Here is a 24,312-nt window from a genome sequence, read left to right on the forward strand (position 1 = left end):
TTTTCTCTCTTAAAAAAAAAAGAAAGACTGAATACACGCATCCTTGAAATGCCTTATGCACACAATAACTGAATTAAGAAAGTTTGAAATGCCCCACATAAACAATACAGAAGGATAATCATGCCTTTGGTACTTATAGAATCAACATCATTCCACTGCCTGCCAAGGAGTACATGTACATGTACGAACAACTTATGAATGCATGCAACAACAATGAAACAAAAGAAAAGAAAAACAACTTCTTCAACGATTAAAAAAGCACCCAAAAGTATTTTAATAACAATGACTAAGGCACAAATATGTTAAGATAAATAATGCTTAAGGCATAATTGTTTAAGGGTACAAATATTCCAAAACTGACTACACGTTCATTTAAAAGATTCGTTCCATGAAAAAGATCCATTGGTACATTAGAAATGTGAGATGACAATGAAAACTTAGAACATGAATATTAACATTATTATTAATACCGGCCCCCGTAGCGCAGTGGTTAGCGCATCGGGCTGCGGGCCGGGAGGTCGTGGGTTCGAATCCCATCAGAGTCATGTGGGTTTTTCGGGCTACGGTCGGCTCCTACCCAGAGTGGAAGTGCTATGGTTCCTATGGGAAGGCTGGGATCACACAGCCGAGTGTCATTCACTTAACGAATGCGACTTTAAGGGTGCTCAGGTTCTGTATACGGCAGTTCTCGGGCCTGGTTGATGCCAGGATATATTTTGACAGTAAGCGTAGAGTGCTGCCCTGTCACGTAGTCTCAAACCAAATTGGAAATCCAAAGCATCATCATTATAATCATCCTCATCTCATTAATAAAAAATTAAAAAAATTAAAAAAAACAAAACAAAAAAAACTCAACATTATTATCAATATTAACCATATTTATTCAGTTGGAAGAGAGGCTGCTGTCTTAGGTCCCGTTTAACTTGAATCAATAAAGTTATAAATGTGCATTCATGTAGTGAGATTGTAGGATTGTAGTCTGAGTGAGTTGTACAAAAGACATCTTGTGAAAAAGGCAAGAACGATTGCTGCTGAAGAAAGTCAAGGTTTAGCAGACCTTTTCAGACTACTCCCAACTAGGAGGTTTTATTCTTGAGTGTAGATCATATTAACCTCTTCACTGCCACAGTATAACAGCATTTTGGTATTGCTGTGTGCCAGGGCAAAATTTCGCTTTCTTCGGTAGGTTCACTAATCTGTTCACTGCTCGATCATTTATTGAGATATCTCTTAGATCTTTGGCATGTGTTTTGCTTATACCCTTGGCTATTATATGATGACATGATCATTGGACTTTGTTTGTGATTGTTATAGTAAAAATTGATATAATGAGATTTTCGTCAAAAATTACAGTTTCCGGACTTACACACACACAGTGACACACATTGCATCATGTAAAACCACACAAAACACTGCTAAAACTGGTGTCAAACATCAGGTACTCACATTACAGCCCATAAAAGTATTCTTCTGTGTGGTAATCCATAAATCACTTCTTGTAGAGCTTTCAGAACACTGTATCGCTTGAAAACAGGTCTACAAGTTGAGGTCCGACTTTCAGCCGCCATTGTGAATGGCGAGAATTCTACAACACGATCATGGGTTTTTACACACGTGGTAGTAGCTTCAGTAACTTATCCGAACGGTCTATGGGAAAGAACTGTGTTTAGAACCCCTACAAGTACTTCGACAGTGGTTACCTCCCATTTAGTTTTCAGAAATGTCCTGAAATGTTGATGACACAAATCCCACGTACGAGATACGGTTATGGGCGTACGAGAAACCGAAAATGACCACGTATTACATACGGGGTGGGCAGTGAAGGGGTTAAATCACGTTTTATTCTTAGGTCCCTTGAACTTCTAAACAATTGAATGACCTTTGCTTGTTGAAACTGATGATCATGGTCTATACGGATGTCATTTCTTGAATAAGCATTTTTGTGCATGCATGCATATGTGTGTGTGTGCATGTGTGTGGTTTATGCTTATTAAATAACATGTCATACCTTTACTTTATATGCCTATTTTGTGATAGAGGTACTGTACATATGTTAAAGTGTGCTTAATGTTATGTTCACAGACAATAAGGATTTAGCTCAGTTCGGAGTAACTTGTTCGATCTGAAGATGGCAAGAGATTCTTGGTTCTGTTTTGTTTTCCATTTTGTATTTTGGAACGTAAAGGGTTTATCTATTTCAGATTGAGACTGTTTCAATGTTAAAAAAAAAGAAACATTTTTTGTTTAGTAACATTTGCCTTCACATAACTGCAAATGAAAATGAGTACCTTTTTAGATACAATTTTCTTAATGACTGGAATGTTCCAAAGACTTAAAAAAACGAGAAATATGTCAAAGAGGCTGAAAGAATATGTACACTTGGTCCTACAGGTATGGTTAAAATAACGTATAAAGACCTTTCTGCACAGAATTCCATTAACTGTGTGTGCAGTTCTTGTGTAATGATGTGCTTCGCAGTGATGTTCTGATGTAATATTTGCATTAAAAATTAACACCAAAAAGTAAACTTTTGCAGAACATAGCAACATCCCCCCCACCACACACACACACAAAAGATCTAGCAAGCTCACAGTCATCTTTTCCTATTTCATGTCTAGTTTAAAAGGTGATCTAATCCTGTTTCAAATCCTATTTCACTTCTAGCTTACAAAGTATTCCATCCCTATTTCACTTCAAGCTTACAAAGTATTCCATCCCTATTTCACTTCAAGCTTACAAAGTATTACATCCCTATTTCACTTCAAGCTTACAAAGTATTCCATCCCTATTTCACTTCAAGCTTACAAAATATTACATCCCTATTTCACTTCAAGCTTACAAAGTATTACATCCCTATTTCACTTCAAGCTTACAAAATATTACATCCCTATTTCACTTCAAGCTTACAAAATATTACATCCCTATTTCACTTCAAGCTTACAAAATATTACATCCCTATTTCACTTCAAGCTTACAAAATATTACATCCCTATTTCACTTCAAGCTTACAAAGTATTACATCCCTATTTAACTTCTAGCTTACAAATGGACTGGGTGGCCGAGTGGTAACGCACTTGCGCTCGGAAGCGAGAGGCTGCGAGTTCGACCCTGGGTCAGGGCGTTAGCAATTTTCTCCCCCCTAGGTGGTGGGTTCAAGTGCTAGTCTTTCGGATGAGACGAAAAACTGAGCTCCCTTCGTGTACACTACATTGGGGTGTGCACGTTAAAGATCCCACGATTGACAAAAGGGTCTTTTCTGGCAAAATTGTACAGGCATAGATAAAAATGTCCACCAAAATACCCTTGTGACTTGGAATAATAGGCCGTGAAAAGTAGGATATGCGCCGAAATGGCTGCGATCTGCTGGCCGATGTGAATGCGTGATGTATTGTGTAAAAACATTCCATCTCACACGGCATAAATAAATCCCTGCGCCTTGAATATGTGCTCGATATAAATTGCATAAAAAAATAAAAAATAAAAAATAAATCCCTGCGCTTAGAACTGTACCCACGGAAAACGCGCGATATAAGCCTCATATTGATTGATTGATTGAAAGTATTCCATCCCTATTTCACTTCAAGCTTACAAAGTATTCCATCCCTATTTCACTTCAAGCTTACAAAATATTACATCCCTATTTAAATTCTAGCATACAAAGTCATCTATTCCTAATTCCCGTCTAGATTACAACACCATCTACACCAATTTCACCTTTAGCGTACGAAGTTATCTACTCTGATTTCTCTTTTAGCGTGCAAATTCATAATGCTAGCTCACTTCTAGTACAGCCACCGACACATGATCAGCAATTCCACTTGGAGAAATGTTCAGTTTTTGTACAAACTGTTGACGCTGTTGTGTGCAAGAGTTGTCAGGGTGACAAACAAACACCTGGCAGGTAAGCACCAGAATGAGGCTGCTGGTAGTGACATCATCAGCTATTTTTAGAGAGGCCAATGTTTCATGGGATTTGGCGTCTGGATGTAATCTTCCTTTGATGACATCAGTAGGAAGGGAAGATAGGAATTTCTGTCCGGCCTCATCTGCACAAAAACAATTGTGACTTCTTTAAAATAGTCTGCCTTTATTTTTCTGTAAGTAAAGTAAAATGTGTTAACAGCTTACATGGGAAACTTCACTAGAAAACTTCTTTTATTTGTAAGCATCTTGGAAATTTACTTTGGGTCTTAAACAATCAATAATCAATCAATAAACTCAGAAATCCTTCTTGCGCTGGATCTTTGATAGGCGCCAGACAACAATGTTACTATGCGAACGCCAAGAAGAAGAAGAAGAATGTAACTAAATTTAAAGCAACATAAGTTATGGAGAGACACTCCGACACAAGCATCGCTGCTATTTTCTTATAATATCTTTAAACCTGGAAAAAATGAGATTTCTGATAAAGAAACACTTTAATAAAAATTATGAGCATTTCTGCTATTCTTTTTATACCTTTGAAACCTGGTATGACTGGTATTTTTTTCTATCTGATTTCGGTGCTGAATATTACATCAGGCTACACCACAGCTGATGTATAATAAACTGCTTGAAAAGAAAATTGCATCAACTTACCACCGCTTGATAGTTTCCAAGAGTTGGGAGCTTCAAGGTTGCCATAGAGACCAGGAGCAAACTTGAGGTCAAGGCTGAACTGAAGGTTAGCTCCAGGCTGTAGTGTGACCTCTGGTAAGTAAATGCCCTTCACCAATGATGCACTGTCAAGCTGGATCTCTTGAGGTTTTGTATTCTCTTTGTCAAATATCACTGGCAGCTACAACAAAGAGAAATGCAGACATGTGATCTCTGTAATGTGTTTTCTGCGGGCAGTTTTTTTCCCCCACACAAGCAGCATCTTAATTCTCTTTACATACACAGACACACACACTCCCATGTCAACTGCACACACTCACAAAAATACCCAGAAACATGAAAACTACTTCTATGTAACATTTATCAAAATAAACAAAACACAACATCCAAGAAGATGTCAGGCCCAAAAATAAATTGCACACACAAAAACAAAACAAACAAAAAACCAAGAGGAGTAAAATTATGGGACATTTAATGAATGACAAAACAAAACATTCACAGAAGGATCTTTAACATTCTCTGGAGGATCTCTACCCTGTATGTATAGTATGGTCTCTCTGTCAATGGTATGACTGTGTGTGTGTGTGTGTGTGTGTGTGTGTGTGTGTGTGTGTGTGTGTGTGTGTAACTATGTTTAGTCTTGTAAGCCCAGTTTGCGTAGTGCTTTGGTTGTTGTTGTTTTATCTCGGTTATGTGTATGCTCGTTTAATTTGTGATGGTTTGTTTTAGAATGAATTTGTAAAGCGCCTGCAGCCAATTGATGGGACTCGCGCTATAGAAAAGTTATATATTATTGATATCATTAACAAACAGACAACTGGTAAAGACCATCACACGGTCCATTCCTTGTCGTGGTGTGATGGCTTGCGTGCCTCAGTAACCAGGAGAGCTATGCCAGCGGGAGCTTCAGCTCCTGGTAGGGTCACCCTTGCTGGACAGGTCGAAAGATAGAGGTCAGACAAATTTGGACCAACACCCCTGTCTAGAAAACAAACAACGTTACAGAAGCATTGACGACGAGTTATTTTGGAGCGAATGAAAGAGTCAGTTGATGCCAAGCTCCGAGACCAGCAGGCAGGTTTCCGCAGGAATAGATCCTGTGCGGATCAGATTGCCAGTCTGCGCATCATTGTAGAGCAGTCACTGGAGTGGAACTCTCCCCTCTACATTAACTTCATAGACTAAGAGAAGGCTTTTGACAGCGTGGACAGAGAGACGCTGTGGAAGCTGCTAAGGCACTACGGAGTGCCCGAGAAACTCATCTCACTAGTTCAGCATACCTACCAAGACATGAACTGTAGGGTAGGGCACGTGGGCCAGTTGTCGGACAGTTTCGATGTTAGAACTGGAGTCCCCCAGGGTTGTCTACTGTCGCCTTTCCTCTTCCTCCTGGTCATTGACTGGATCATGAAGACCACCACAGCAGGCAGGAACAACGGTATACAGTGGACACTCTGGACACAGCTGGATGACCTCGACTTCGCTGACGACCTGGCGCTCCTCTCGCACAACTTCAACCAGATGCAAGACAAGACCACTCGCCTGGCAGCAACATCAGCCAAGACAGGACTCAGGATCAACAAGAGGAAAACAGAACTCCTGAAGATCAACACCACTGCCAACACGCCAGTTACAGTAGGTGGAGAGCCAATCCGAGAGGTCGAATCTTTTGTATACCTGGGAAGTGTGATCGATAGGCAAGGGGGCACTGACACAGACGTCGCCGCCAGGACTGGGAAGGCACGAGCAGCCTACATCATGTTGAAGAACATCTGGGCCTCTAGAGAGATCAGCATAACCACCAAGCTGCGCATCTTCAACTCCAATGTCAAATCGGTTCTACTCTATGGCTCTGAGACATGGAGAATGACCAAGGTGACACAGCAGAAGATTCAGACTTTCATTAACACCTGTCTGAGGCGCATCTTCAAGATCAGATGGACAGACAAGATCTGCAACGAAGAGCTGTGGCAAAGGGCGGGCCAAGAGCCCGTTAACAGCCAGATTCTGAGGAGAAAATGGGGCTGGATTGGACACACCCTTAGGAAACCAACATCCAGCATCACCCGCCAGGCTCTCACTTGGAATCCACAGGGGAAAAGAAAGAGAGGGAGGCCAAGAAACAGCTGGAGGCGGGACACAGAGGCAGAACTGAAGAGGCAAGGCAACAGCTGGGCAGAAGCGGAGAGAACAGCCCAGAACAGGGTGCGATGGAGAATTGTCGTCTATGGCCTATGCTCCGCTGGGAGCAAAGGGCCTAAGTAAGTAACTGGTAAAGAGAAAATGAAGACAAAAATCATGATGTCAGAAAATGATGCATACCTGTGACACTGTCTTGGTGTTCCAGTCCAAAACCCTGATGCTGTGGTTGTTGGTGTCGGCAATGTAGACTAGTTGCCCCTGTGTGTCCACACACAAGCCTCCAGGTTCGTTCAACTGCACCGAACTGCTGTCGCCCCCGGCAACATGCCCTGGTGCACCTGTACCCAACACAGTGGTGCACTGTTTGGTCTTGATGTCCACACTTTTGATCTGTCATTAAAACAAAAGCCAAGAAATCTTAATTTATGGGATGATGTGTCAAGGCCATAGGACCAGAGCCACTAGAATAATGCAAGCATTTACTTGAAAAGTCCCACAAGCTAAAATAATAATCCACCAGCCAACAAACCTAAATCTGCATAATTAACATCATTGCCATCTATCATTTAAGTAAATCCTAGATGTACACACAGACAGACAGACATACATTCTCCAGAATTAGCTCCATGGGAGTGGGAGTGCATGATCATCAAATAGTCACAGTTTGCCAGGTCTTTTTTCCTTATTTGATGTCGCTTCCACAGACCTGACTCTGGAAATAGCTGATTCTGACAGACACCAGCTGACACGAGGAAACACACAGACACACACATCCAAATCACCTTATGATTGTAGGAGTCAGCCACCAGCAGCGGGCCAGAAGGAGATAGTAGTGCTACGCCAAGTGAATGTTGCAGTCGTGCCTCTATTCCTGAGCCATCCTCATCTCCATAGGCAAACAGGTTCTGTGAAACACAGTCTACTTGCAAACACACATTACTTCACAACATCTGTCTACTGACTACAGTTTATAAACATGAACAAAAATAATAATCTGCAATCGCACAACCACACCAACTTTCACTCAATAATCTTCAACTTTTCCAAAAATGTATTATACAAAGTCAGATTACCAAAAGCTTAAAGGACAGGGCTACAAGTGTTTAAACCAATTACTGCATTAGTTTCACCCTCCCCTATCAATCCTTTCTTAGAAAATTGTTTGCAATCTAGAAAGCAAGACACACCCTAAACGGCTAAGGGAAGTGTTAGACAGACAAGTACTGTCGTAAACAGACAGACAGCCTTAGTTTTTTTGACCTTGACAACCACACCCACTCACACACACAAACACACACATTACCATAATCCTCACGCAAGTGTGCACAGACATAGACAGACAGACAAACACAGACACACACCCCTTTCATTCACAAAATGATCCACCACAAATCACCACTCACCTTCGGGTCCCTGTCTCCACCAACTAATCCTTTTACGCTCCCATCCTTCAAGCTGAGCGCTCTGACGGTAGAGCTCTCACTGTCGGCAATGAACAAAGAGTCCAACTCTTCTCTGGGAGACACAGCCAGGCCAGAGGGCTGGGCAAACGATGCCTTGTCAGGATAGCTGTTGTTGCGATTTTCTTCATTTCCGCTGCCTGCTATTCTGGCGCAGCTTCCAGCTTTGAAGGGTCTTGAAAAAAATAGCTGAACGTGAGTGAAATGAGACATGGCAGAGAAGTGTCCGAAGGATTTAGAGGAATTTTGTGTGAAGTTTTAACTTCCTGGTGGTATTATTTCAGCCTACGAAGAGTAATTATGATAGATTAGATAATGAAACCAAGACTGGAGAACACTGATGAAAACACAATTTGCATATATATGCTAGACATACAAAAGCATCCAGAACATCAATAAGCCAAACAAAAACAAAGGCAAATCAATATCCCTCCCTTCTCCATCTCCCAAAACAAAAACAATATAAAAACCCAACCAAGCTAAAAACACACACACATAGTGACATACACTCACACACTCACACACACACACACACACACACACACACACACACACACACACACACACACACACACACACACACACACACACACCAAAAAACCCCAAACAAACCCAAACTCACTTGCTTTTCCACCATGTGACATCTTTGAGGAAGTAAGCCCAGATCTGGTGAGTGCCAGCTATGGCAATAAAGACGACGTCCACCTCCTCTCCACCTGTATGTCACAACACAGGTAAATGCAAGCTGAGAACTTGCACATGAAACAATGGGGCGGGGATGTAGCTCAGTCGGTAGCGCGCTGGATTTGTATCCAGTGGGCCGCTGTCAGCGTGAGTTCGTCCCCACGTTCGGCGAGAGATTTATTTCTCAGAGTCAACTTTGTGTGCAGACTCTCCTCGGTGTCCGAACACCCCCCGTGTGTACACGCAAGCACAAGACCAAGTGCGCACGAAAAAGATCCTGTAATCCATGTCAGAGTTCGGTGTGTTATAGAAACACGAAAATACCCAGCAGGCTTCCTCCGAAAACTGCGTATGGCTGCCTAAATGGCGGGGTAAAAAACGGTCATACACGTAAAATTCCACTCGTGCAAAAAACACGTGTATGTGGGAGTTTCAGCCCACGAACGCAGAAGAAGAAGAAGAAACAATGCACAGTGCTCTTTGTAAACCACGAAAGGAAGACGAGGAATAGGGAAGGAAATGGCTACAACACCCTTTTTTTGACACAAATACCAAAACAAAACAAGTCGCGTAAGGCGAAAATACAACATTTAGTCAAGCTGTCGAACTCACAGAATGAAACTGAACGCAATGCCATTTTTCAGCAAGACCGTATACTCGTAGCATCGTCAGTCCACCGCTCGTGACAAAGGCAGTGAAATGGTGACAAGAAGAGCGGGGTAGTAGTTGCGCTGAGAAGGATAGCACGCTTTTCTGTACCTCTCTTCGTTTTAACTTTCTGAGCGTGTTTTTAATCCAAACATATCATATCTATATGTTTTTGGAATCAGGAACCGACAAAGAATAAGATGAAAGTGTTTTTAAATCGATTTCGGAAATTTGATTTTGATAATAATTTTTATATGTTTAATTTTCAGACCTTGTTTTTAATCCGAATATAACATACTTATATGTTTTTGGAATCAGAAAATGATGAAGAATAAGATGAACGTAAATTTGGATCGTTTTATAAAAAAACAATTTTAATTACAATTTTCAGATTTTTAATGACCAAAGTCATTAATTAATTTTTAAGCCACCAAACTGAAATGCAATACCGAAGTCCGGCCTTCGTCGAAGATTGCTTGGCCAAAATTTCAATCAATTTGATTGAAATATGAGGGTGTGACAGTGCCGCCTCAACTTTTACAAAAAGCCGGATATGACGTCATCAAAGACATTTATCGAAAAAATGAAAAAAACGTCCGGGGATGTCATACCCAGGAACTCTCATGTCAAATTTCATAAAGATCGGTCCAGTAGTTTACTCTCAATCGCTCTACACACACACGCACACACACACACCACACCCTCATCTCGATTCCCCTCTCTACGTTAAAACATTTAGTCAAAACTTGACTAAAATGTAAAAAAACCACACAAACTCACAAAACTATATGTTTAAATAAAAGAAAACAACAAACAAAAAACCCCATAAATTTTGCTGAAAGCTTTTCAGTTGTCTAAAGGAAACCAGGGGTGCAGACAGATACACAGGGAAAGAGAGAAATTAAAAGAGGAGATGAAATGTTTCTGGTATGTACATGGCCATATTAATATCCATTTCTCTTATACATGTATGGGGGAGGGTGTAACAATAGAGATGGGATGAGAGGACTAAACAAAATATTCACAGAGAGATAACCAATATTGAAGAGAGAGAGAGAGAGAGAGAGAGAGAGAGAGAGAGAGAGAGAGAGAGAGAGAGAGAGAGAGAGAGAGAGCAATATTGAAGAGAGAGAGAGAGAGAGAGAGAGAGAGAGAGAGAGAGAGAGAGAGAGAGAGAGAGAGAGAGAGAGAGAGAGAGAGAGAGAGAGAGAGAGAGAGAGAAAGAGAGAGAGAGTGTGTGTGTTTCTGCATGGCAACACTCCCCCACCCAAAAAAAAGCCCAGAGAAAAAGAGTGTGTGTACCTGGTGAAACTCCTGTGGCCACATCCCATGGGCTGGAGAGAGGCTGCTGAGGACCTGGGTTGCCCCCTTGCTTGTCCTCCCCTTGTGCACCTGTCCCTGCCAGCGTGGTTACCTGGCCGCTGGATAAATCCACCTGTTATCACACAGACATGTATTGTTACTCACAAACTGAGCAGTTAATGAAAGGACCCACCATCATTACACAGTTAATGCTGCTTGATGTCAGTCTTAATTCCAGGGAAAATCATAAGCTCATATGGCATATATAAAAATAACTGTGTGTCTTTAACCCGTGGTATTGAGTGTCTCTGTGTGAAATTGGCAACGTAAAAAAAGGGATAAACAACATACGGTACTGACAACTCATGATATCACACTGCATGTGCAGCTGCAGAGTTCTGGGTTAGAATCAGCAAAAAATCGAAATATTTGACCCAGGCATCAGGATCGATACATTTTGTTTGTTTGTTTGTTTGTTTGCTTAACGCCCAGCCGACCACGAAGGGCCATATCAGGGCGGTGCTGCTTTGACATATAACGTGCGCCACACACACGACAGAAGTCGCAGCACAGGCTTCATGTCTCACCCAGTCACATTATTCTGACACCGGACCAACCAGTCCTAGCACTAACCCCATAATGCCAGACGCCAGGCGGAGCAGCCACTAGATTGCCAATTTTAAAGTCTTAGGTATGACCCGGCCGGGGTTCGAACCCACGACCTCCCGATCATGGGGCGGACGCCTTACCACTAGGCCAACCGTGCCGGTGATCGATACATGGCAGGAACCTTTTTAGGTTATTGTCGCAACGGAAATGTGTTATTTTCAAAATCTGTGGGTTAGTCCATTCTAATCGTGATGTCATCATCATGTTACTTGACTGATGCGTAGCTTGAGTAAATACTTTTATCAAATCTGTATGTGTCAATGATCAGTATAATCAACAGCAGGTCTAAACCCTGCAAATGATTTGAAGTTCATCTTCTAATAAGAGATGACTTGCAGATACTGTCCAATAAACCTCAAGAGCTGGTCTTTCAAGAAGATCTTCTGATGAGACTGAGAGTTTCCTGCCTAGAAAATGGACTCATTATGCAAGCATTTGTTGTTTGTTTTTCTCCTCTTACTCCTCTGTCTTTCTCTCTGCACACACACACACACACTCGTACATAATTATCTCTCTGTATTTTGCCATTACCTGTCTCAGTGCATGATTCTCAGTGTCGGCAACAAACAACAAGTTGCCATGACTGGTGACACCCTGTGGGGAGTTGAACCGAGCATCCTGCAGGCTGCCGTCCTGGAAACCTTTCTCTTTCCCTCCTATTATCGTCTGAAAACATATCAAACAAAAAGCTAAATTTACCTTTCGAAAATATAACAGAGAATTAAGTTTTCAAAATGCTCTTCATCAAGTCAGAAATAGCCAAGTAAAGATACGGAATGAGATGCAAAAGGAACAAATGAATGGAGGTAAGCAAAGAATGATAAATTCTATCAATAGCCATACCCTATCAATTAAAATCATACCTGTAAATGACATTTTACAGACTGATTGACAGCCGGCAAGCGGTATTGAAACAGACACAGTTCACTACCAGCTAGAAAGTTATTCAGAATAGGTCAGTTTCTATTGATGATGAAACAAAAACCTTGCACAAAATACCCCCCCACCCCCCCCCCCCCCCCCCCAACAAAATAACCCAACAAAACCAACTAACCACCTCCATTGCCAACTGATTTCACTCTCCCGTCAACAAAACATGGTCACACAATCCCTACAAAGCCTTACCTGCACTACACCGGTCACTCTGTCCAGGACAAGCAGGCGATGATGACCGGTGTCAGACACCACCAGCTGATCAGGGCCAGGACCGACGTGGACCTTGCCGGGGAAACTGAGCGGTGCTTCCACCTGCTGATCTTTTTCCAGACTTAGGGGCAACAAGGTATGGGGACTGATCTGTCCCTGGCTGCGATAGTGTTCCAATGCCAGTTCCACAAACTCGAAGAGAACGTCGCTGTGTCCTTCACCCACGATGTAATACAGCACCTGTGTGATCGCAGCAGAATTGTTAGGAAGCTGAGGGCTAGGAAATTAATAATAATAATAATGCATCATATAATTATAAAGCGCATGTATCCAGGGTTGAACCCTGCTCAAAGCGCTGTACAATCATTGGGGGAAAAAACAACAACATAACATTATTTACATACCTACACATGCTTGTTTCAAGAAGTATAATGTATTATTTTGTGCCACTTACTGACTTAGGTCACATAGTTTTGTTTACCTCATGAAGTTCACAAAATCTGTTTATTTATACAATACTTATAAAAAAAATTTAAAAAATTTGTAGCGCCAGTCCCATGCATAGCTCCAAGCATTTTACAATGCCAAACCATGAAATCAAGGAAACATACAAATCGCAAAATCAAATAACTAACATACATCTATTCTGGGAAAGTGTCAGAACTGTTTACGATTTAAAAAGATAAAATTCTGCACTCACCAATTTTCTCCTTCAAACCATGTTAACATTATCTGTTGGTTAGTGCTTCTTTACATTTAATTTTAAAAACACTTTTTTTTTTACCTGGCCATGAGGTGCGACTATAACAAAGGTTGGCCAGCACATGATGGACAGCTTTTGCCACAAAGACGTTTCACTGTCGTTGACCACCGGGTGTGTGATGTCATAACGTAGAACTGCACTCAGTATGTTTGCTGTCACCTGAAAGTGAACCAATACGGTCAGAAAATGGCATCAAACAATCTTGAAAAAAAAAAAAAATAGCAGGCATATTTATATATAACATCATTTCAATCACACACAAGGACATTTAAAACAAAGTCGCAGCATTCCTCTCTAATTTGCAGCATTTCGTATATAATTATAATATATATTATGATCAACAGAGAAAAAAAGAGCATGTTGTGTGTGCTCACTCACATTGTTAGGACTTGCTTTGCACATCTAAAAAGAAAGGAAAAGGTCCCATGCAACTCAATCAATCAATCAATATGAGGCTTCAATCAATATGAGGCTTATATCGCACGTATTCCGTGGGGTACAGTTCTAAGCGCAGGGATTTTAAATTTTAAAATTTTTTTTTATGCAATTTATATTGCGCGCATATTCAAGGCGCAGGGATTTATTTATGCCGTGTGAGATGGAATTTTTTTTACACAATACATCACGCATTCACATCGGCCAGCAGATCGCAGCCATTTTGGCGCATATCCTACTTTTCACGGCCTATTATTCCAAGTCACACGGGTATTTTGGTGGACATTGTTATCTATGCCTATACAATTTTGCCAGGAAAGACCCTTTTGTCAATCGTGGGATCTTTAACGTGCACACCCCAATGTAATGTACACGAAGGGAGCTCGGTTTTTCGTCTCATCCGAAAGACCAGCACTTGAACCCACCACCTAGGTTAGGAAAGGGGGGAGAAAATTGCTTACGCCCTGACCCAGGGTCGAACTCGCAACCTCTCGCTTCCGACTCAAGGCAGACAGACATACTCCATTAGACCCTACATGCTACATACTATTACTAGTACTACTAACCCGTCTTACCTTTTCATTGAGGAATTTAGCTGAGTGTACCCCAATGATGACCAGTCCATCCTGCAGGGAATGTCTCTGCTCCAGGCGGTGAAGGTCCGGCAGCACATGCAGGCAGTTGACGCAGCAGTAGGTGAAGAAGTCCAGCACCACCACCTTACCCTGGAGTGACCCATCGTGACTAAACTGTAGCGGAGCTGACACATTCAGCCAGTCAAGATCTGCACATTTTAGAAATTACATAAGTGCCAAAGTGGTAGCTACAGAAAACATCTGACTTGTATACATTTGTGTTTACAGGCTGCAGTTCCTATGTACACTTACTTTTTCATGAGTGGGTTTTTATACATGTGAATGACAGGGTTTTTCCCCATCATGTAGGCATGCAGTCATAATCTGATTTTGGAAGAAACATACATGTATGCTGAGTATCTTCATGTTTCTGTAAGTCTGTAACCCATCAAACTCTGACAGTGACATGGATTACAGGATCTTTTTTTGTGCATATCTGGTCTTGAGCTTTGTGTGTACACATTAAGCAACTAGAAACATAATTTGATTTGGGAGATCCAAAAATCTCCACCCTTAACCCACCAGATGTAGGATGGATTCAATGGAAGGCCAACATCTTAGCCACTAGGCTTCTGAGCCTGTCATACTTGTGTAAAAAAAAAATGTGGTGTTCATGTTTACTCAGGAATATTAGGAATGTCAGTTTGTCACAAACTTATAATTAAAGTTTAAACTAAAGTAGTAAAGAAGATCATGTGTTGTTTGCCGTTTGAGCTTTCCTTCTAAACACTTTCATCTTCAGAAAAAACTTACATCCAAAAGGTTGTACATGTAGCTTATAAAGTTAGATATAATTCCATGTTCACCACGGAAGTCTTTTCTCTTTTATGTACTGTTTAATATATGCATGCTCTTATTCTTAATTTATTTATAAAACAAGTTGTGACACATCAGTCACTTTAATCTCTTAATACTAAAGATCATAAGGCTAATAACTAATTTCTTTTGTAGTCTGACTTAAAAATACACTGCTGATCAAATGAAGTTTCATTCATAAACATAAAATATGTACATCAACACCTCCTCCCCTCTCTCCTAGTCCTACCCTATCACCAACTCAATGACAAAAAAGACGGTAATCTTGAACTTTAGCGTGTTAAATTCATAGCTCAGAATCCAGTGACATTCTTTACTTATTTTTGATACAAGTCCATGTAAGCAAGCCAAGGAACATTTGTCGTGAAATTAATTGACGGATTGAGCTCCAAACTTAAGCATAATTAATTAATTTGGTTGTTCAGTCGACGAAAATGCACCGAAAATGGCGTACATTGTCAACCATGGGACATCATTTACACGAAAGAGTTGTCTCCCTTGTCCGCTCATATGGATAATTCCTTCTTTGAACCATGTAAACGAAATGCATTCGTACAGTTCATCGGAGTTCATTCCGTAACTTCAAAGGGATCTAAAATGACTTGTTATGATTACAATACAAATGCAGGTTCTACACATTTGGAGACTTAGCCTAAGTTAAATGCCTCTGAATTATGAGCTATGAATTCAACACGCTAAAGTTCAAGATTACCACTTCAGGAGAGTACTACAAGAAACGTGTTGTTGACATTTGAAATTGGCCTTACTCGCGAAAGTATACCAAGTCTACGTGAAATTGAAAACTTTCAAACCACTTAATTGTGAGTCACCAGTTGATAGTTCGGACCACACCCACCTTTGTCAAAATCTGGTATTCTAAAACTCTTGTTTTTATCCAGTTTCGAGAAATGCTGGAGTATACAATCTCTTCTGGAATCTTTAGACTCCTTTGATGCCAAAACCTCTTCAAAATCGGCCTGCAAAGCAAGAAAATCGTCTGCACCCGCCATAGCTTTCCTTGACAATTTTGGTCGATGAGAGTTACGTCCCTTGATTTGGATTGAGGCTCGATCCAAGGGAGGGAATCGCGGTCACGTTCCAAGAGATTCCAACAGAAGTTGTTTCCCTTGCGTCAGAATCCTTTACTGATCTAAAAATAATGGATAGCTCAGTGCCAGTGGAGTCATTACATTTAGTCAAGTTATGACTAAATGTTTTAACATCGAGGGGGGAATCGAGACAAGGGTCGTGGTGTATATGTGTGTGTATGTGTGTGTGTGTGTGTGTGTGTGTGTGTGTGTGCGTGCGTGTAGAGCGATTCAGACCAAACTACTGGACCGATCTTTATGAAATTTGACATGAAAGTTCCTGGGTATGATATCCCCATACGTTTTTTTCATTTTTTTGATAAATGTCTTTGATGACGTCATATCCGGCTTTTCGTGAAAGTTGAGGCGGCACTGTCACGCCCTCATTTTTCAACCAAATTGGTTGAAATTTTGGTCAAGTTTTGTTCGACGAAGCCCGGACTTCGGTATTGCATTTCAGCGTGGTGGCTTAAAAATTAATTAATGACTTTGGTCATTAAAAATCTGAAAATTGTTAAAAAAAAAATTCTTTTATAAAACGATCCAAATGTACGTTCATCTTATTCTCCATCATTTGCTGATTCCAAAAACATATAAATATGTTATATTTGGATTAAAAACAAGCTCTGAAAATTAAATATATAAAAATTATTATCAAAATTAAATTGTCGAAATCAATTTAAAAACACTTTCATCTTATTCCTTGTCGGTTCCTGATTCCAAAAACATATAGATATGATATGTTTAGATTAAAAACACGCTCAGAAAGTAAAAACGAAGAGAGGTACAGACTGAAAAGCGTGCTATCGTTCTCAGCGCAACTACTACCCCGCTCTTCTTGTCAATTTCACTGCCTTTGCCGTGAGCGGTGGACTGACGATGTTACGAGTATACGGTCTTGCTGCGTTGCATTGCGTTTAGTTTCATTCTGTGAGTTCGACAGCTACTTGACTAAATGTTGTATTTTCGCCTTACGCGACTTGTTTTATGATTGATGTCTCTCACACAGTAGGCTATCTGTGCTTGCGCGCAAATAACGGATACATATTTATTCGCGAGTGTTATGGTATAAGTTGCCTTGTATTTCTGGCACATCACCATTCAACACAATAACAATCCGGTCACAAACTCAAAGTGTCAGCCTCTGTCTCAAGTTCTTTATGTTTTGTCTTTCTGGCATATCACTATTCATCACAATGATTATCACAGTAATTCAAGTTTATTCTTAAAACTCAAGGTCTCTTGTCACCTCACAGTAAAGAATCCTCGGGACGCCTTATTCGTCAGTCCCAGTAAGATAATATATTGTAGCCTACTACGTTGCAAGCCCCTGGAGCAAATTTTTGATTAGTGCTTTTGTGAACAAGAAACAATTGACAAGTGGCTCTATCCCATCTCCCCCCTTTCCCCGTCGCGATATAACCCTTCGTGGTTGAAAACGACGTTAAACACCAAATAAAGAAAAAGTGCCAGTGTCTTCTCTTGGTTCTGACACAGGTCACCGGCTCTGACATCACTGACAATATTGATCAAATTAAACAGTTTCAGTTTATCCCCAAAACGGCTCTCGTCACAACAAAAATTCATCGCAACATCGCGTTTATGTCTTGTCATTCTGGCACATCTTCACTTCATCACAATACAGATCAAAGCAATTGATGTTTAAGTTTGCCCCCAAAGTTTGGAGTCTCTGGTCGCAGCAAAGAATCCACGGTGAGACCTGTTCAGTTAACATTTGTCTTTCTTGTACTGACACCACCATTCATCACAATAACGACCAAAGCGACAATTTAAAGTGAATTCATAAATAAATCTCATCACAATTAAAACAAAAATCCTCGTCCCCCGCCCCCCCCCCCACCCCCTCAAGTACAGCTGATTGGTTCATGCCTAGACTGATTTGTATGAGTTGTGAACAGTTACCATAATTATCATCACAATAATGATAAAAGTGGTCAAAGTCTGAAAAAACCCACAACAAAACCCACTTCTCTCAGACAGAGAGACAGAAACAGACAGAGCAATAGTGACAGAGATCGCGTATGAGAGAGAGGGAGAGATCAACAAAATATTGGTATTGCGTGCGTGTTGTATCGTGCAAACACGAACCAAGAACGTCGTTATGGGCAGAATATACCTGCGCAGAGTCAGCGGCACAGACGACGCACTGTATATTTTTTATAGATGCTGCGATAGGGATTATGACGAGTACTTGGCCTGTTTTCTTTTCACGCAACGTGTAGCGGGCTGGGATAATCTGCTGTGCGTCGTCTGTGCCGCTGTCTCTGCCCCTTACCATCGTTATGTGAAATTGGAATGCGAAGGGGGGCTACCTCTTCAAGGGCTCTCGTCTTGAGAGAGAAGGAAACAAGCGGTTACTTCCCTTACATTAATGCTGGTACTGAGATTTTTATGTCGCGATTTCATTGTTGCATTTGTTAGCCTAAATTGTGACCGAAAGTGGATATATTTTAAAAGTTGCATTTAAGACCTTTAAGAACTTCAGCATTACTTTTATTAATTTAAGATTTTACAGCGAGAAAATAGGGAAGTGTGTGCGTGTGCGCGTGTCAAGTGTGTGTTCTCACATCTTCAGTCACACCTCAAGAATTCACTTTATACGTTTAGTTTACATACATGTCATTTTCTTCATTCGATAAGCGGACAAAGCCGCTAAAGAAGCTGCCCAAGGCATAGGCGCCTCCGAGGTAGACCTGCCATTGTCTGCTTCTGAGATCAGTAGCCTTACAGACTCTCTTCTCTGGAGAGAATGGAGGAACAAATATATGCACAAGGCTATAAGCTCTGGCTGGCTCATTCGGGAAGCCCCATCAAAACAGATGAACACCTATAATGCATGCCCACGTGTAATAAAAAGGATTAACCGCCTAAGGGCAGAAGCTGGGAATTACCAATTTTTAGAGCTTAAATGCACCTGTCAATCCGACCTCACCATTGCTCATTTGACTTTGGAGTGTGATTTGAACGCATGCCACTTTCAACCCCTGACTCAGTTTATAAACTCAAATAGAAATATTCTGCCAAATACCTCAAAGGAAAAATTAAGCTATCTTTTAAGTTTTAATAAAGACCTTGGGTGGCAAGGTCCCAAACTTATCGCTGGACTTATGCACACGCACCCACTTGGTCCCTGGATATGAAGAGACGTTGCTGCGGCTGACGCCATTGCTTCTCATACAGCTACTATATATTTTTATCAGAACTTTTAAAAATACCATTTTATATCCAAGTATCTCTTAACACCATTTTTAATTAGATGAGCGAGAGTGTGCGGGGGGCGGGAGGGTGGTGAACCACTGTACATAAAGGGAAATTGTGTCTGCGTGCCTGTGTGTGTTCTTAATCTAAGACAAATGTCGCCAATGTTTTTACAGAGTGACGTTAAATAAACGATTTTATCATCATTATTATCATCATCATTCGATACCTAGCATATAACCACGTTATGTCCAAAGTAGACACTAGTTCTGGTGACAGAAAAACAAAGTTAGCATAGCATAGCATGAGTCATTCAGTGTACTGTTACTGAGACACGCACGCTATTATTCACACTTTCTTATCACTGAATGCCTGACGAAATGCACACATGTATTCTAGATATCTGTACAAACGGGGCCTTTTCTTCATTGGTCGTCCACTGAGTATCTTCAATTTTATGTGTACTGTGCGATGCTGTTATTCCAACACACAAAAAGTAAGATACACCCGGAGTAGAGGGACTTGAAGCTATTTCATTGTTGAGAAAGTCCCTAACTATAACATAAAAATCCACCAAAATCCGACGATTTTTCTCCAACGAGCGTGGTTTAGTGGCTATATTGTGGTTGTACTGTTCCCGTGTGCGTTTGTGTAAGGTTCACTGCATTTTCAATGATTGTGACTACCTCAGTCTTTTCTTTTAAATGTTCATGTACACGAACAATAAAGTGTTTGATATTATTACTAGCATAGAACCGCGGATCTTTTCTTCAAGGACACCCATTACTGATGATAATCAGTCTGCATCATCAAAGGGCTGACCATTTACTTGACCGGACCGGCAGACACTGACCAGCATCAATAATGTCAGAAGCACGGTTCTTTCCACTCTGACCTGCAGTGTCTGGTCACTGATAGTGGTTAGATGGAAAACGGAAAAGCTGCAGTGTAGTCTGGCCAGAGAACAACAACAACAACAACAACAACACGCGAACGCACGGACACATAAAGCACATGACTCACTCACACACACACACACAAACACGTCTTCCCTCCACTTTTTTTTAGCCGCTCAGCAAGCATGAAATTTGACTTTTGTGAAAAACAGTTTTTACTCAAATCATCAAGACATTCGTACTACACAGATATACATTTCTTTGAATGGACACACACGCACACACCACAAATAACACCAGAACCACGGATCTTTTCTTCAAAGACACATGTAATGTTTGCTGAGAAAGCCCACCGAGACACCGCATGCCGCCAGGAACATTTAATTCCCTCAACAGGACTGACCATTTACTTGACCAGACAGACACCAGCATGAATAATCTCAGAAGCACGGGTCTTTTCTTTCCTGACCAGCAGTGGTTGACGATAATGGTTCGATGGTCAACGAAAAGCTGCATGTTGTCTGGGCAGAGCACCGAAGAAAGTCACTCAGTCACGAAATGGATAGTCCGAATACTCTCTAGCGGAACGCCGAAGTGGCCAGGCTACAGCCACCGAGATGAATTCTGTTAGGCGCATTAAAATGAAGGCATGGGTGTGACGCGAACGCGACCTTAACTTTCCGTCTACAAAGGCAAAAAGTGGAGATAAATGCAAATGAGAACGAATACGATGCACTGCCACAAGTTTGGCGTGGCCTCAGTAATACTGATATATAACTACAACTCGTGTGTACTCTCTACAATACTAGCTTGAGTTTTCCGCACATTTCGAGACTCCTCCTGACCGGTTGAATCCATCGGCCGCACCTCCATCTCACACTAACTCCTTCGGCATTACCCTCATCAGCAGGCTGTTCCGCAGCAGCAGCTGTAGCTTGCTGACCTTCCACATGCAGCCTCCACTATCCTCTCACTCCTCACTGCGCAGTTTCAGCGGCACAGACGACGCACTGCATATTATTGATGCTGCGATAGGGATTATGACGAGTTTTCCCGTTTTCCTTTCACACAACATGTAGCAGGCTGGGATAATCTGCAGTGCGTCGTCTGTTCTGCTGAAGTTACATAGGTGAGCGCCAGGTCTGTCGCTGCTGCACCCCCTCACGTTCCTGTTGGACATCCTCTTCTGAAGCGTTGTCCTTCACACTGTCTTCGCCTTTCTGTGCCACTGGGCTGTTGACGTTTTGCTGCTGCAAAGGCAACACAGTGCACGCTTAGGATATATATGGGGAGATTTATAGAGCGCTTGACGTTCTCTAAGCGTTTGACATATTAATTTCTGCCGTGTGAGATGGAATTTTTTACACAATATATCACGCATTCACATCGCCCAGTAAATCTCAAGCCATTACGGCGAATAATTTACTTTTCACGGGTATTTGGTAGACACTTTTGCCAGGACTGACCCTTTTGTCAATCGTGGGATCTTTAACGTGCACACCCCAATGTAGTGTGCACGAAGGGACCTCGGTTTTTCGTCTCATCCGAAAGACTAGCACTTGAACCCACCACCCGGGCTAGGAAAGGGGGAAGAAAATTGCTTACGCCCCGACCCAGGGTCGAACTCGCAACCTCTCGCTTCCGAGGCAAGTGCACTTACCACTCGGCCACCCAGTCCCTACAAAAGTTAAATACACACATCCCCTTGACAAGTTCTTGACAGAGTCGCGTCTTCATTTCAATCCAGCTAATTATTTCCCTTCCACCGTCAGGAGGAATAAATCTTGTCCCAAAACACGGAAGAGGCCGTGGTCAGTGGAGGGAGTTGAGAAAATGGCTGTTGTCCCACCGAGGGGTCCATTCAAAAGCACTGCCGCCCTTCCGCGTGGTTTTCTTGTCTTTGTTGCACGCCTGCTTTGTGTCCTCTCATCACTCACAGGTATTTGCCTCTCAATGCTTTCCGCGGGGGGAGAGGGGGGGGGGGGGGGGGGGGGGTCGTTCGGGCGTTGAAAGGTGTTTAGAAATGATCAGCGACCGAGCAGAAAATAACAATGGTGGCTGCAAGTCTTGAAGTGTCCAATTGGTGTTGAAACGGAAACTCGACAGAAGCCTCATTATATCAGGATAACCTGTGAACCGCCAAACGAATAACAAACAAGTCGCGTGAAGCCATATACAAACATTTAGTCAAGCTGTCGGCATCAAAGTAACAGATTAACACCAAAAAACAGTAATCGCCGAGACCATATTAAGATAGTCTCGACTAACCACAGCGAAAAACCAAGAGACGGGCCAAGCTCGTCTCCGCGAAGCGTGCGAACGCAGTTATTACTTAACCTATTTTCTGTAATTCTGAGCATATTTTTTTTAGAGTAAACATGACATATGTGTATATTTATGAATTCACGAGAAATTGAGGAACACGATTCAATCATTTTTAAATCTGTTTGTGAAAATTCGATTTTAATGACAACTTTAATGAGCAATCTAATTAATTAATTTGTACGCTGCCAAGCTGAAATTCAATCCCATAGTCCAGACTTCATCGAAGATTGCTTGACCAAAATTTCAATCAATTTGAATGAAAAATTGCTGTACACACACGCATGCACACACACACACACACACACACACACACACACACACACACACACACACACACACCACCACCCTCATCTCGATTCCCCCTCTATGTTATAACATTTAGTCAAAACTTGACTAAATGTAAAAATGAACCTGCAGGGCATTAGTTGTTGTTGTGGCGTTGAAAATAAAATTCGTCTGTATAGCCACAGTGTTTGATGATAACCACTTGTTATCATCATACACTGCATGCGGCTTCAGTGGTATGAACCGGCCGAACAAGGAAATAACAACCAAAGCTACAAAGCATTCGTTGTTGGAGTACGGTGTTCAAACAGAACATGGACTGAAGCCACAATAGAAGAGTGGATAAAGCCAGAGTACCTTGGTCTGAGATTTCGAGTGGTGGTCGAGAAAATTCAGTGCCATTATGTCGAGCATTTCAGACCCGAACGTCCTTCGCATGACATGTTCGGATAAGCTGTATCACCTTAGCGTATCACCAATTCGGCTTGTCCCAAATAGAAATATTTTCTGAGAGGACGTTAACTCCCCCCCTTTAGTTAAGCTGTGTAATTGTTTCAGATTCACCAACTTGGTTGATGCGTCCAGAAGAGCATTTGAGCATTTCAAATTTTTATTTTATTTTCATCGCACTCGAATACGACTGCTTATTTGTAACTGACGTAAAACCCTCCAGCAATGACAAACACAGCACCCGATTCCGATTTATAGTTATCACCACACTGTGAAGTGTTTTGGAATGTAAAAAACGCAGAAGTTGGACGGAAATGAGTTAGATTTGTTCAATTATAAGTATGCACAGAAACTTAAAACAAAATGTTTTAAGTTTTGCTTGCAATGCATTTCAACATTTTGAAACATCAATATGAAGTATTTCCACAGGTGCATATTACCTATAGTAAGATCATGTGCTTGTGGTATTTCATATTAACTGAACCATAAGTGTCATATTCACATCAACGTGATATTCATTGTGTATATGTATAGCAATCATTATTCATCGTGTCATGTTTAAACTATGCCAGTTGAGTGGACACAAGAACGGATATCATTACGCCATCCTTCTTCCCTGAAGCAACGACAGACCATAACACCATGAAAGCCGTTCTCACAAAGGGACTCTACGTAGCTCCATTCACCCATTGACAACAATATAATACACACACAACAACGACCATCTTACTTTCCCACCCGTTCCCACATTAA

At 41.5% G+C, this 24,312-nt stretch overlaps 2 protein-coding genes across 2 annotated transcripts in view; one reads left to right on the forward strand and one right to left on the reverse strand.

The window, feature by feature from the left end:
- LOC138982417 (glycylpeptide N-tetradecanoyltransferase 2-like) overlaps window positions 1-17,851 on the forward strand; it is a 72,514-nt gene extending 54,663 nt beyond the window's left edge. Inside the window, exon 14 of the transcript XR_011460864.1 lies at window positions 17,682-17,851. The gene's annotated coding sequence lies outside the window, so the exon portion shown is untranslated. The remainder of the gene's footprint in view (window positions 1-17,681) is intronic.
- On the reverse strand, window positions 833-16,313 carry LOC138982415 (NHL repeat-containing protein 2-like). Its single transcript, XM_070355692.1, has 12 exons — window positions 16,153-16,313; window positions 14,421-14,629; window positions 13,432-13,569; window positions 12,627-12,887; window positions 12,033-12,167; window positions 10,833-10,965; window positions 8,821-8,914; window positions 8,142-8,373; window positions 7,521-7,643; window positions 6,919-7,128; window positions 4,579-4,777; window positions 833-4,046 (listed from the first exon to the last, which is right to left on the reverse strand). Exons 1-12 carry the CDS (start codon window positions 16,304-16,306, stop codon window positions 3,772-3,774), a joined length of 2,163 nt encoding a protein of 720 aa, XP_070211793.1. The 5' UTR covers window positions 16,307-16,313; the 3' UTR covers window positions 833-3,771.
- Window positions 17,852-24,312: the final 6,461 nt, after the last annotated feature.

This window comes from Littorina saxatilis, linkage group LG12, assembly GCF_037325665.1.
Source record: "Littorina saxatilis isolate snail1 linkage group LG12, US_GU_Lsax_2.0, whole genome shotgun sequence".
Classification (NCBI taxonomy): Eukaryota; Metazoa; Mollusca; class Gastropoda; order Littorinimorpha; family Littorinidae; genus Littorina; species Littorina saxatilis.

What these genes read in the sequence shown, in the direction of transcription:
- LOC138982415 (XM_070355692.1), bottom strand. Translation starts at nt 16,306, where the DNA reads ATGGCGGGTGCAGACGATTTTCTTGCTTTGCAGGCCGATTTTGAAGAG. An exon ending in CTAAATTCCTCAATGAAAAG is followed by an intron (nt 13,570 to 14,420) that starts GTAAGACGGGTT and finishes GTTCACTTTCAG; the next exon opens with GTGACAGCAAACATACTGAG. An exon ending in AGAATCATGCACTGAGACAG is followed by an intron (nt 10,966 to 12,032) that starts GTAATGGCAAAA and finishes GTGTGATAACAG; the next exon opens with GTGGATTTATCCAGCGGCCA.